At 41.2% G+C, this 13,297-nt stretch overlaps 1 protein-coding gene across 1 annotated transcript in view; it reads left to right on the top strand.

Annotated features, from left to right (window-relative positions):
- The window catches only part of lrrc75bb (leucine rich repeat containing 75Bb), a 36,130-nt gene that overhangs the window by 5,864 nt on the left and 16,969 nt on the right, over window positions 1-13,297 (top strand). The window contains exons 2-3 of the mRNA XM_080865129.1: window positions 7,059-7,187; window positions 9,085-9,197. Coding sequence (XP_080721255.1) covers window positions 7,059-7,187; window positions 9,085-9,197 — 242 coding nt within the window. The remainder of the gene's footprint in view (window positions 1-7,058; window positions 7,188-9,084; window positions 9,198-13,297) is intronic.

Raw genomic sequence — 13,297 nt, 5'->3', positions numbered from 1 at the left:
ATCTGTTAGCTCTGTATGCAACCTGGAGCGTGTCGAGTGTGAGTGGCAGGCAGGACATGATGTGGCATCGGACCAGTTTCTCGAAAAACTTCAGTATAACAGGTGTTAGAGCAACTGGTCGGTAGTTGTTGAGGCTGCTAATGTTGGTACACTTTGGCAGTAGGACAATTGTGACCGACTTTAGGCATGGCAGGATGCAGGACTGGGACAGTGACGTGTTGAAGATCAAAGTGAAGACCCCAGCCAGCTGGTCTGCACATTCTTTTAGGACACTCCCACTCACCCTGTCTGGACCGGCGGCCTTCCTGGGGTTCACTGCCCTCAGTGTGCACCTCACCTCATATACCTGCACCATGAGGCTTGGGCTGCTGCTGTTGTCCGATGTTTGAGCTGCGGCTGCCTGTTGTCCCTTCACCGTGAAGCGTGCAAAGACGTGGTTCAGTTTCTCCGCAAGCGCCTCGTTGCCCTCAGCCATCGTGGTATTTCCAGGCTTGTACTTGGTTAGGTGCTGAACTCCCTCTACATTTTGTTTGACTGTGGGGGTATGATAGATCTGAGCACAGTGAATAACATTTAACCTCCTAGTACAGGGGAGGGCAACTAGTACCTGGCTTCCACATATGTGAACATCACATTTTGTGTTGTCTAGACCAACATACTTAATTTTTGCTCTACAAGGGCTTGATAATTTAAAATGAATGTCCTCATATGTGGATCTCATTTTTCTCAGAAAAAATCTGGTAAAAAAAAAAAAAGGTAATTCTTTGTTTTTCCATTCATCAGGTCCCAATCAGCCCAAATAACAAAGAGAAATTAAAAATGCATGTCATGAAAGAGTTCAGGTCTTAGGAGGTTAATGTTTCTTCCAAATGGGTTAGGGTTAGGGATGTGCAGCTATAATGCTAGAAATGCAGCACCAAGCTAATGCAGGGAAAAGCCTGGCTTTGTCGAATTTGCCTCATAATACAGCCACCGAGGGAAGGACTTAGCTCAACTCTGTCTGAGAGAAACAAAGTATATCAGCAAGTGTCTTTAAAGCTTGCTAATTAGCATGTGTTATAAATGTTACAAATAAGTTAGAACTTCCTGAAGTTTCAGGTGACTAACAGGGCGCAAGAAGTTTTTTGTTTGTGTAACAGAACCACAGAAGACCCGTCCACGTTTGCATACTTTTCAGCATCTTTATTCACGGCTTTTGAAATGTACAAAACAGCTGCAGCTCTTCAGCAACAACAGTCAGAGAGCACAGACTTTAAGCCGGCGAGTCATGATTGCGGATGCCGTGCAGGTGCGTCTGCCTCCCCTGCAGCAGTACCGCAGACTACACCCCGCCACACTTTGTATCTAGAAACAGTTTGGTTTCTATACACAGGCTAATGAACAAGCTAGTTTCAGAAATACTTGACTTTTTGTAAAGCCAGCACTGGATGCAAGTGTCTACTTCAAAACCAATATGTAGTGACTCATATTAGCGTTCCCATGTATCAACGTGACAGCGAAAAGCAACAACCAAAATATCATAAAATACAGAAATAGTCATCTTACTGTGTCCTGACACCTGTGACCAAACATACAGACTCCATCCTACCCTTACCAAAGTGTTGTTTAAGTCTTTACAGCTTTCATTTTCATATTACAGCCATGATATTTTGAATTTAGTCCAGTCAGTGAAGAAAAAAAAAGGGTTAGCATAACTGGAGTTGGAGCATCCTTCACCTGACAGCTCTGGCATGTTTCTTCCTACATAAAATGGTGGGACTGGATTTGTTGCACTCTGCAATATATTTAATTGGATTCTAATGAACTGCATGTGTGGGATGATGTTCTGCGGTTTGGAGCTCATCGCTCGATTCAGACTTTTTTGTGACAAAGCACACACCAGATTAGATATGCAGCTTTCACAGGGGACATTTGTCGTGGGATCTGAAGGCACACAAGCGTATGCACAGGCATCGTCTCAGTGAGAAATAGCAAAACATTTCATGCTTTTATAATTAGGAATCGGTCGGATTAATCCACGGGATCAGATCTTGTTTTGCGTAGTTGAAATGTCTTTCGATTTAGCTGTGAATGCTCCACAAAGAAAAAAAAATCATATCTGATGCCGCAGCTGCGCTATGGTTAACACGCATCATGATCATAATCTCCAAAATCCTCTATGCCTCCACTTTTAGACGCATGTGGCACCTTCTGTCTCCAATTAATGAGGTTTATTGAAAGGAGAGCTGGTCTGGAGGATAGCCCGGCGTCAGGGAATCCCACAGATCTCTGCTGTAATAAATCAACACAAAAGCTGGAGGAGGAGAAAATGCTGATGGGAGTTTTCCTCTTTGCCTCCACTGTGCCCCGCAGTGTTATGGCTGTCAGCACATATAGAGCATGTCTTACACAGTTTCAACCTCCAGCCTGCAGTTTGAAAAGCTTTTCAGTTCATATAGAGCTGACAGTATTTATTTTTAAGCTCCACGGCCTCTTGTTGCATGCTTACATAAAACTGCCATCACAGTAAACTGTTAAAGGAAGATCGGCCAGTGAAACACGATTTTATATTCTTTTCGTATTTAAAAAAAAGGGTCTGTAGTCTGTTGATATATCTGAGTAGGGAAACTCTTTAATTTGTCTTGAACTAGGAAAAGACGTTGATGCTTTATGCCTTTAAAGACCAGATTTCCTTTGACTTCCTTTCCTTTTGCTGCCAGCCTTTAATCTTCGGATTATTTGGTCTCCTCCGCTTCGTTCATATCTTCTCCGCCGTTTGTTGTTTCTTTTTTTAATATGGCTTGTTGTGTGTTTACGTGTCGGCGTCTTCATCGAAAAGGTGGCTGACACTGCGTGCTGCTGGGGTTATTCAGCGCGTCTGAAAACATTACATCTCAAACACTCAAACTTCAATATACTCTATTTACATTGTCGCCACAAACGAAAATAAAGCCCGGTCAAAAAATATCATCAGCCACCCCACTGGGGATGTGACCTGTTTTATGGTTTTATTAAAATCTTCTGCACATCACACAGTCTTCTGGTTATGAACTATCAAGATAAAAAAAAAAGCGACGTTAGATTGAATCAAAAAGCATTATCCTCAAATGGATTAGAGGTCTTACATTTTTTCCCATTTCAACTGGTTAATGTAAGTATCCAGCTCCAAATATCACACTGATTGCCCATTTTAGCATCCCTGCATTCAGCCCTTTAGTGGTGCACCTGTGACAGAGGATCTGTTGTCTTCACAGCATTTTTTTTTTTTTTTTTTTGGGGGGGGGGGGGGGGGGGGGGATTATTATACATGTGACGTCTGATGCATCAAACAGTTGAGAGGAGATGCAGTTCACAGCCTCACACCATTTCCTACAGTTTCAGGGAAACATCTCAAACCAGCAACAAAAACCATCCTCTTAGTTGTGACTGAACATGCTACAAGTTTTATCCATGTTGCAAAAGTTCTTTTTCGGTGTCTGTAGCTTTACCTTTGTTTAATGAAATAACCCTGGCCTGAGAACCAGGCAAAATAAACTTGTGTTCTTGCAGGTTGCACAAGTATAGCTATAGTCCTCTCACATGTTAACTGAACCCTGGAGTTTACCTGTGCGTGTTTTGATTAAAAACCCACATGAAACTCTGGCAGAAATTGCTACATTACGCACAATGTTGTCGGATGTGGTGGCATTACTACTAGATCTTCATTTCTCAGATGCCTGGGGGGAGTGAAGACTCTCGCATGTACTTGTGCAGGCAGAAACAGTTAAAGTTAGCAGTCTGACAGGTTTGTCTCTGCAAACAAAAAAAGGTTGCACTGTGGATCCCGGTGGGCTGTACTGAAAGCCTGAATGAGGACAATTGTACATTGTTATATGTATGTTTACAAAGCTGAACAAATTTTTAAGGTCCATAATCTCTTGTTGTGTCCTTATGTAAATCTGCCATCACTGTAAACTGTAAGAGGATGGGCCAGAGGAACATGTTTTTCTATTCTTTTCATGCTATAAAAATGCCAGTAATCTCTTAATATGTCTGAGTAGATCAACTTCAATTAGTAAAAGATTGTGATGCTTTATGCTTGTGTGCACGTCTCTGTAGATCAAGCTTTTTTAACATTTGCAAAGCAGATACAGGGCAACAGAAGTTTCATTTTCTCCACCACTGTGTTGCTATAATATGACAATGGTGCTCCCCACCCGTAGCACCACTCCACAAAATCTGCTCACGAACAGCTTGAGCAACATGACAATGAGGCACTGATCTACCCTGCAAACTGTCTAGCGCTCAGTCCAAATGAGCATCTGCAGGATGGATTGAAAAAAGCCCAATCAGCAGAGGCACTAACCAATAACGATCTGCTTGCCAGTGTCTAGATTGAAGGTTTAGCTTCAGCAACATTATGTGCCCAAAACTGAGTTTGGCTGACTACCTAAACATACTGAATGACCAGGTTTGTCCATCAGGTGATATTTTCTCCCCTGATGGCAGAGTCATAGTCCAAGATTCACTGAGCTCAAAATGTGCAAGAGTGGTTCAGGGAGCATGAGTGGTCAGATTCTTCCATCATTAACACAAGATGTTGGCAAAGAAGTAATGAAACCGTGGACAGAAATACATTTTGTGACACTGGATAAGTGTTTGACTTTTTGGGGTTTTCAGGCCAGAAGGTAGAAAGTCTTGAAAGAGTGACCAGACCCTAAAAAATAATGAGTCATTTCTGTTTTGTAGTCTTTCATGTGGAGAGTATTAGATTTCCTGGTACCAAATGGTAACACTTGGCAAAGAAGCTTTGATCCAGTTGTGTAAAATACACTTTTTGGCAATTAAAAGAAGCTTCTCCAGAAGTCTGTAGTGTAAATGGTAAATGGCCTGTATTTGTATAGAGCTTTACTAGTCCCTAAGGACCCCAAAGCCCTTTACACATCCAGTCATCCACCCATTCACACACTGGTGATGGTAAGCTACATTGTAGCCACAGCCACCCTGGGGCGCACTGACAGAGGCAAGGCTGCCAGACACTGGCGCCACCGGGCCCTCTGACCACCACCAGTAGGCAACGGGTGAAGTGTCTTGCCCAAGGACACAACGACCGAGACTGTCCAAGCCGGGGCTCAAACCGGCAATCTTCCGATTACAAAGCGAACTCCCAATTCTTGAGCTATGACTGCTAGCTACTGCTAGATGCAACTCTCTAAAGGATAGGCCTAAGAGGAAAACACCAGGATCATTTTAAATTTTCATTTTAAATATTCTACTATGTTCCGTAGATATAAATGACCACAAGCTGGAAATTAATTTACTCCCAGAAGCAATGAAAATATGTTCCCCAATCAGAAGAGAACAGAGAAGGGAGAGAGCAGTTGATCTTGTACAAAACAACAGGGGTGATATGCAATCTGTGAAGAATCTTATACTGAGTCGCTCTGTCTATTGCATATGAGGGCAGATTTTATAATGCTCCCTGCCAGTCATCCTCTATATATTCTGTGCCTGAATCCTTTTCCCACTTATGAGCAATATTAGGCAGCTCATATTCATCAGAGGAACAGAGAAGGGAGTAGAATAGCGAAATAAAAGACTTCCCAGATTAAGGCTCTAAGACAAACCGCTCTATGATGCTATAGGTAGGTAACTGAACCCTGTAGGTAGGTAGGTTAATAGAAGTAGAGGTGAGATTAGAAGATAAAAAGTGCCTAACTTTCAAATATCCAAAGAATTGTTCCTTTGGACACATTATCTCCCCGTCCCACAATAAGGAGAAAGCAGATGAGCCAGTGCCAGCAGGAAAGTCAGCATTTTGGACAATAAGGGACAGCAAGGATTTCATATTATTCCTTCCAAGGTATTTAGTAATATAGTGCCAGTCTTTAATACTGTTATATAAAATAAGATGGTGCTTTACCACTGGGCTTATATTACTGACATAACGTGACCAGACTCCATAGGAAGCGTGGAGAACTCCAAGAAGCAATACATGATTCCAATTTAAGATTTGCATTAGCCAAGACCAAAGATGTGAGCATGGCAAGTCTGGTTGTAGAACAGTAATTTAGGCATGGAAAGGCCACCCATGTCTGTATGTAACTGTAAAGGTATAAGCCTCTGTCTAGGTTTTTTGCCATGACAGATTCATTTAGAGAAGGCCTTTTGTATATCCTGAATATTCTTCTGGGCAATTACAGAGGAAGCATCTACAAAGTTTATAAAATATGAGGGAGGATATTCATTTTAATGAAACTAATGTGGCCTATCAGAGAAAGTGGTACGTCATGCCAAGGTCAATGTCTTTTCTTTTTATTGAGGAATAAACTGGAAGAAAATTAGGTTTCCACAGGTCCTTTAGGTTTGGCAATGTTTTGATTCCCAAGTAAGTAAAACCAAATACAGACCATTTGAAAGGAAAAATTGTTCATTATAGTTTAGTCCACAAATTTTACCAACCTCCAACAGCTGGTATAGTTCTTTCGTTTGAAAGCCTCAGTTTTACTCCTCTTTTATAATTGTTCCTATTCCCACTCAGTATTGATAAATCAATTGAATCATGTCAAACAAACTTTTTGAACGCAAAGAGAAACTACAAATTGCAGTCGATCATGATCACCAACTTGAAAATATTAGGTCTTGTTTTTCATCTTTTTATCTTCTTTTTTTCTCTTGTTTTTTAAAGTCATCAAAGATGTATGCTGTATAATTATATTACAGTGGGAAAAGAACAGTTCAGAGAGCTCATTAAATGCTCACAATTACAAAGACATTTGGCAATGATGAGTGGATGTTAACTACAACTGTATATTCTGTACACTGCCCAGCACACCCTAATCAGCTACGTTGGGTGGAGAAACACAGCTATGATGGGAAACACTCATCAGCTGACCTTGTGTTAAGGAGCCGTGATGAAAGGGAATAATGAACATAGCTGACAATACTGAAAGTCTATTTTCAGTTAACTAGCTATGAAATCTCAGTTTAATATTTAAAGTGTGGTTCAGTTGAATCAAATTCTGTTTTTGAAATTCTAATCCATGGGTTAGAAAGAGTAAATTGAATCACTCACATCCTTTTTCTTGTCTCTCCTTTAGGATTTGGGACTTCAGGGAACGTCACTCAATGACATTTTGTACAAAAATGCAGCGTTTCTAAACCTGGTGGACCCCATTTCCCACGAGTTGCTGCTCAGCCTTGCCCGGGACCTGCAGTGTCCAAAAAGGGTATGAATAAAACAGTTTTATTCATAGTGAACATTCAAAGCAGCTGTTTGTTTACAGACTTGACACCAGTAAAAAGGACAAGCAGTACATTTCACACAGAGGCTACATGCACGCCTTCATTAGCCACGCTTAGATGCTTGTGTCATATTAATTGTCATGCTATTGCAATAACAATGAACCATCGGTTTGCTTTGTGCAGGCACAAATGCAGAAGACAGGAAGAATGGAAAATATTGTAAGCGCTGACTCATTAGCATGACAGGTTAGGGATGAATATCAGGGCCAAACAGAACCAGGGTATGACTCTTCATTGTTACTCTGCGCTCGGTTAGCCCAGTTGCAAGTGGGAAGCAGCTATGCACCAGGTGTATTAAATTACCTGCTCTGGTTGGGTTATACTGGAAAGCACGGTCAGGTGCCAGGCAGCCAGAGGTCAACAGAGCTCTTAACCTCTAGCTGCCTGGCTTTAGGGGGCTCATTACCCTGGCACTAACAGTGAGGGAAGTTTGAGGGCTTTGATAAATAGCCAGAAAAATCAAACTGGGGAAGGTAATGCTTTCCTCTTGGAACTGGGAAATCTAGGAAAGAGCAAAGAGAGATTTTCCAACACAAAATTTGAATTCTGCCCAAAAATCAAAGCCACTTTTTTTTTTCTTTGTCCAAACTGGCAGTCGGCTCGTTTACTTGCAGCACAGCATACAAATCAGACACGTTGAAATTCAAAGTACATTTCAATCTAAGGTAAGAGGCTGAAGACATTACAGAATCTACTCAGAGTGGCTGTAAAACATGAACCCAGAAGCTATTACGGATACAGTTATGAAAGAATGGCTGCCACAGGGGGAAAAAAACGTCCTTGTGGTGTAGTTATTACTTACTGAGTTCAGATGATAATCACCTGGAAGAAACTCTAATCTTATCTTTGTTTACTTCAGCGAGGAAAGCCCTGGAGGTAGGGAAGAAAAGTGAGAAGCTGGCAGCAATGTTCTCCTGACTGGCTGGCGACCCGTGGCAGGATACTGTGTTAAACGTGACAAGGGTGTATAGCGGCAATGTGGTGGATATAGGGCCCCGCAGGTGCTTCTGTGGCCAGTATTTTCCACCTTAGATTTATTTAGGCTGAGCATTCAAGGGCATACCGTGGGTTAAAACATACATCATATGCCAGTGTCTTGTTTTAATGCAGACCCATTATTAATGCTTAGCATTGCTTATAGAGTTACAGTACTGCACTCTGTCAATAACTCTGGAGCACGCATTTTTCTAAGAACACTTTTGCTCTGTAAATCAGCATGCGCTGCTTAACATCGTGCTCATTCATCCAAGTGGCTGAAAGAGAAGCACTGAATGTTTTGAAGCGCGTGACATGTTTGTTTGTCACCCAAGAAAAGAAGAGGCAGCGGGAACGGTTAATCGCCTTAAGGTAAATTGGCCCTGTCTTTTTTCCTCTCTCGCCGCATTGCCTCTTTCTAGTTGTCGTGTTGTACCATTAATTAGATTTAGCCTGCCCAGCGCAACCCGTTCCAGTGTTTGACGGAGGAGGGAGAGCGAAGAAAAAGAATGTAAAGAGGTGCCGGAGAATCAGGAAGGAACAGGAACGCAAAAGAGAAGCTGAATTACTGAGTCATGTGGAAAATGTTTAAAGCAAGACAAAGAAATACTTTGTAAACATGTAAAATTTGGTAGTTTCACAAGTATTTTTTTTTCAGCAGTAATAAAGGAAGAAAATATATGCTAATTACTGACTTTTAGTATATCTAACATCTGGAAAAGCTGTCCAGTATCACATTGTTTGCTTAGTTCCCTGTTTCAGGTGTGCTCATGCATGAGGAACAGTTTGTTTATAGATTTGTGGCTTGCTTTTCTGTCCCTCATTCGCCCCTTTTGTGTGTTGCAGGAGACTGACTCGTTTAAGTCTACTAACAAGATATGTCGCCAGCTGATTTACCACCTGACCCCTCACTCCAAGTGGACAAGACAGAGCGTGCCCAGGAGAAAGTCCCAGGCCTGGTGAGTGTGTTCTCTTGGCTACCGCCTGAAACTGTGCCATCACACAGTAAATATATCCTCACCGTGTGTGTCAGTGTGATTCACAACCCTCCGGAGCATCTGTGGAATAAAGCAAGTGTGGAACAATCTCTGTGTCTAGGAATATGTTCCTTGACTTCTTGCTAAGCCCTGCTCCTCTTAGCTCATGCAGCTAATCTATCTCCAACTTACCAGGAGAACAGTGCAGATTTAAGATCCAGTCAGATCCCCTGGCAACCACCAGTCACTAGAGGAAAATGTAAAGTCCTCAACCAGCTTGCAAGTGGAGGTTGCAAGGATTTGGGGTTGCTTGGGGTTCACTGACCAAGCTCTAGATTTTCCAACATAAGGAGCCCAGACAGGAGAAGAGAAAAATCAGCGTCTCATTTGTAGAGATAAGCTGCTGAATTTGATGGCTGGAATGATTGTGTGCAACAGATTTTATATCAATTTGCGCACTAATAAAGCTACACAGCTAAGATAACTGCTCCAGTTAGCAGAAAGGGGTTTCTTTGGCTCAATTTTAAATTGTTCTTGCTGTTTTGTCTTAAAATAAGTCTTAAATATGCTACTAATTAGACAAAGTAAGGTTATTTCTCAGTGCAGAGTGAATTTAACAATATGGGCTTTAAACTATTCAAGATCTGTATCATCAGAGCTGATCGGATCATTATCATTTATCATGTCATTTCAACAACAATCTGTAGAGCTCATCCTCTGACTGTGAATACATTTGACCTGCCCTGTCTGGATTTGTTTTCCATTTGGTTATTAGGTTATGATGTGAAAACTGGCAGTTGGAGTGGGATTTATGTTTCCTGCATGCTGCTCTTCTTAAAAACATTATTTCCTTGCTTACATTAGCCAGTCAGGGTTGCATTAGTAATACAACCAAGGGTACCATGACCACAAGGCGTAGCTTGCACTTCTAACCCACAACCAATCACAGGGGAACACTAAATGACAGGTTTCATTTTTTCTTTTAAAAAAATTGTTTACCTGATGTTTTTTCTTCTACCTAAATAACATTAGAGCTGATATGCCCTTACAAATCCTTGTGTGTAGCCAGTAATGATGTTTTTGTATCATTAATCAACACAAAACATAAAGACAAAAAATGTAGTATTCCACTGTTAAGGACATTTCTGTGCTTTTTAAGTGTTTCTTATATTCATTCACATAGTTTTGCTTCAGTTATGAAGCGATATGGTAAACTACCCACGCTGACATCGGCTCAGGTGGCAGAATGCAGACTTTTAAAGGTCGTCAGTTCATTACATGCAGCAGAAGGACCGATGAGCTTATGCCACAGAGAGGCGTCCCCCATCAATAATTCACAAAAATCGCTGCTCCCCCTACGTGTTGGTCAGAATTTGATCAAACTTGCATACAGAAATTACTTGATGGGTCTTCATCTGTGCAAACTGTGCTCAAGGTCAAAATCACATATGTTCAAAAACCTGTGAATTGTAATGGCTCGTGAGTCAAATGAGCATCACTATGGTTCTGGTCTTTACCACTTATCCTATTCATGGCTGTTGGTGGACTGCGAGCCTATCCCAGCTGTGATAATAACACTGGGATAGGCCGATGAACCGCTCTTTAATTTTTAATTTGTACTGACATTTATCTGATCACACCCCTGACCAAGATCCTTCCTAAGAAAAATAGAAGACGCATCTTTAACGCAGTTCTTTTCATCTGAACTTAAGTCCTCAGGTTACAGTTTTCCACCTTGTGCCCTGTATTTGTTTACATGGACATGTTTGTGATCCAAATCAACTTTCAGTGCATAGTCAGTCAGTCTAACACCACCACTAGCCTGCCTGTGCTCTCTTGCTTCATTTACAGTACATTTCTTAAACATCACTATAAGACTGGACTCTCACACACGTCACCACACATTTCCTATAATCCTATAATTCCTATAATTTATAATCCTTATCTTTATAATCTCTTCTGCTATTTGCACACTCTTTACTGTAAATTCCTAAGTTAATTTGTAAATTTTTGTAGTAAACTGTAAATTGTAAATATTGTAAAACTTTTCTTCTGTCATTTAATGGTCGGGCATTGTACAGCTACAAGCATTTCACCCCCATGTCATACTGTGTATGGTTGTGTGTGTGTGACAAATAAAATTTGAATTTGAATTTGATTGACGTTTTAAATACAGCATATTATATCTGTGCATATGTACAGGTATAAGGTTGTATTATCTGCAAAATAACAAAGTCAAGAATGAATAAAGTAATTGTGAATCTTTTACTTTTGTTGTTTTACTTACTTTAGTTATGAAAAGTGGAGTTTTTCCTGGTAAATGTAATTTTTCTTGTTGTAAAATAACACATCACAATGTGTGCTTACTGGGATGTGTCCGTTTTCTCACTGGCCTCTCAACAGCAATGCTTCTTTTTTCTCTCTCTCTCATCCAATACTGCTGTGACTGAAACACTGCCAGTGACAAGTTTGACAAACCCAGAGCGTTAGTCGCCCTCTCGTTCCCTCAGTAGTAAAATCTGCTATAAACCTGTCCCGTGTCACTTCATACACTGTTTTGAGTTTTATAAATAATTACTACAACAGTTCCCTGTTGTATTATTTTTATGTCTCTAGGTTAGTTGTAAATCGCTTTTCATTAGTTCCCTTCCTGTAACCTTAGTCATCTCTTTGTGCTTCGTCCTTTTGTGTCTCCCTGAAGTCTGCCGTGCCTCCCGGTTTGTTTACCTTTTGTCTATGTCAAGTTCATGTGTATTAGTCTCTGTCTGTGTTTGTGCTTCCTGTTTTATTTTGGTGATCTCTTGTTCATGTGCGCCGTCTTGAGTTTTGCTTCCTTTGTGTCGTCTGTTATGATTCTGCTCGTCAATGCCTCGTTCTCCCCAGCTGTCTCCACTTCCCCTAATCACCCTCCTGTGTGTGTTGTCTGTCTCTCTGTTCTTTGTCAGCATCTGTTTAGTTCCTGTTTCGTCTTGTGCTTAGTGTTTTCTCAGTCCTAGTAACTCCGGTGTATTTCTTAGCAGTTTATAGTTTTCTGTTTTCCCCTTTTGGACGTTTGCTGCTTTTGTTCATTTTTTGCCATCAGTTGAATAAAGAGTTTGCTTTCTGTTAAACCCCGCCTGCTCGTGTCCGCATTTGAGTACAACTCAGCTTCCAGTCTGCACATCCTGCAGATTATGACACAGATCCCAAAGGTGCTCTAATGGATTTGAATCTGGTGACTGTGGAGGCCATTTGAGCACAGTGAACTCATTATCGTGTTCAAGAAACTAGTTTGAGATCATTTGAGCTTTATGACCTGTTGTGTTATTCTGCTGAAAGAAGCCATCAGAAAACAGCTACACTGTGATAATAAAGGGATAGATGGTCAGCAACAATAATCAGGCAGGCTGTGGTGTTTAAATGATGTTGGTACTAAGGGGCCAGAAGAGTGCCAAGAAAATATCCCCCACACCGTTACACTACAGTGTCATCACCAGACAATGTTTTTCCAATTTTCTGTTGTCCAACTGAGGCTATAATTTACAGGGGAGCCCCTGTATATTGTAGCCTCTGTTTCCTGTTCTCGGCTGACAGGAGTTGAATCTAGTGTTGTCTTCTGCTGCTGTAGCCCATCTGCCTATTGTAATGAATGGTTATTTGCATTACTCTGTCCTTCCAGTCAGCTTGAGGCAGTCTCGCCATTCTCCATGACATCAACAAGGCATTTTCACCCAGAAAACCGCTGCTCACTAGATGTTTTCTCTCTTAAACTAGAGATGGCTCTGTGGAAAAATCAGTTTCTGACATACTCAGTCCTGCCTGTCTGGCACCAACAACCACATAAATCAAATTTCTTCCCCAGGCTGGTGCTCAGTTTGACTTTGACCATGTCTGCATGTCTAAATTGAGTTGCTTCTTTGACTGGATGATATTTTAACCAACCCCTAAACTGATGTACTTTGTGAAGTGTGCTTTAAGTGTGTTATCAATGCTTGAGAGGTAGAGAGAGAGCGAGATAAAGGATGTAAAGGAGTAAACAAAGGACACTGATTTGATCAGCTCGAGAAAAATCCGTGTAAACAAATAAAAATGCTCAAACTCAG

The sequence above is a fragment of the Rhamphochromis sp. 'chilingali' genome (assembly GCF_963969265.1).
Source record: "Rhamphochromis sp. 'chilingali' genome assembly, chromosome: 2".
Lineage (NCBI taxonomy): Eukaryota > Metazoa > Chordata > Actinopteri > Cichliformes > Cichlidae > Rhamphochromis > Rhamphochromis sp. 'chilingali'.
Note: the sequence above shows the minus strand (reverse complement) of the source record. Positions and strands in the feature narration are given on the sequence as shown.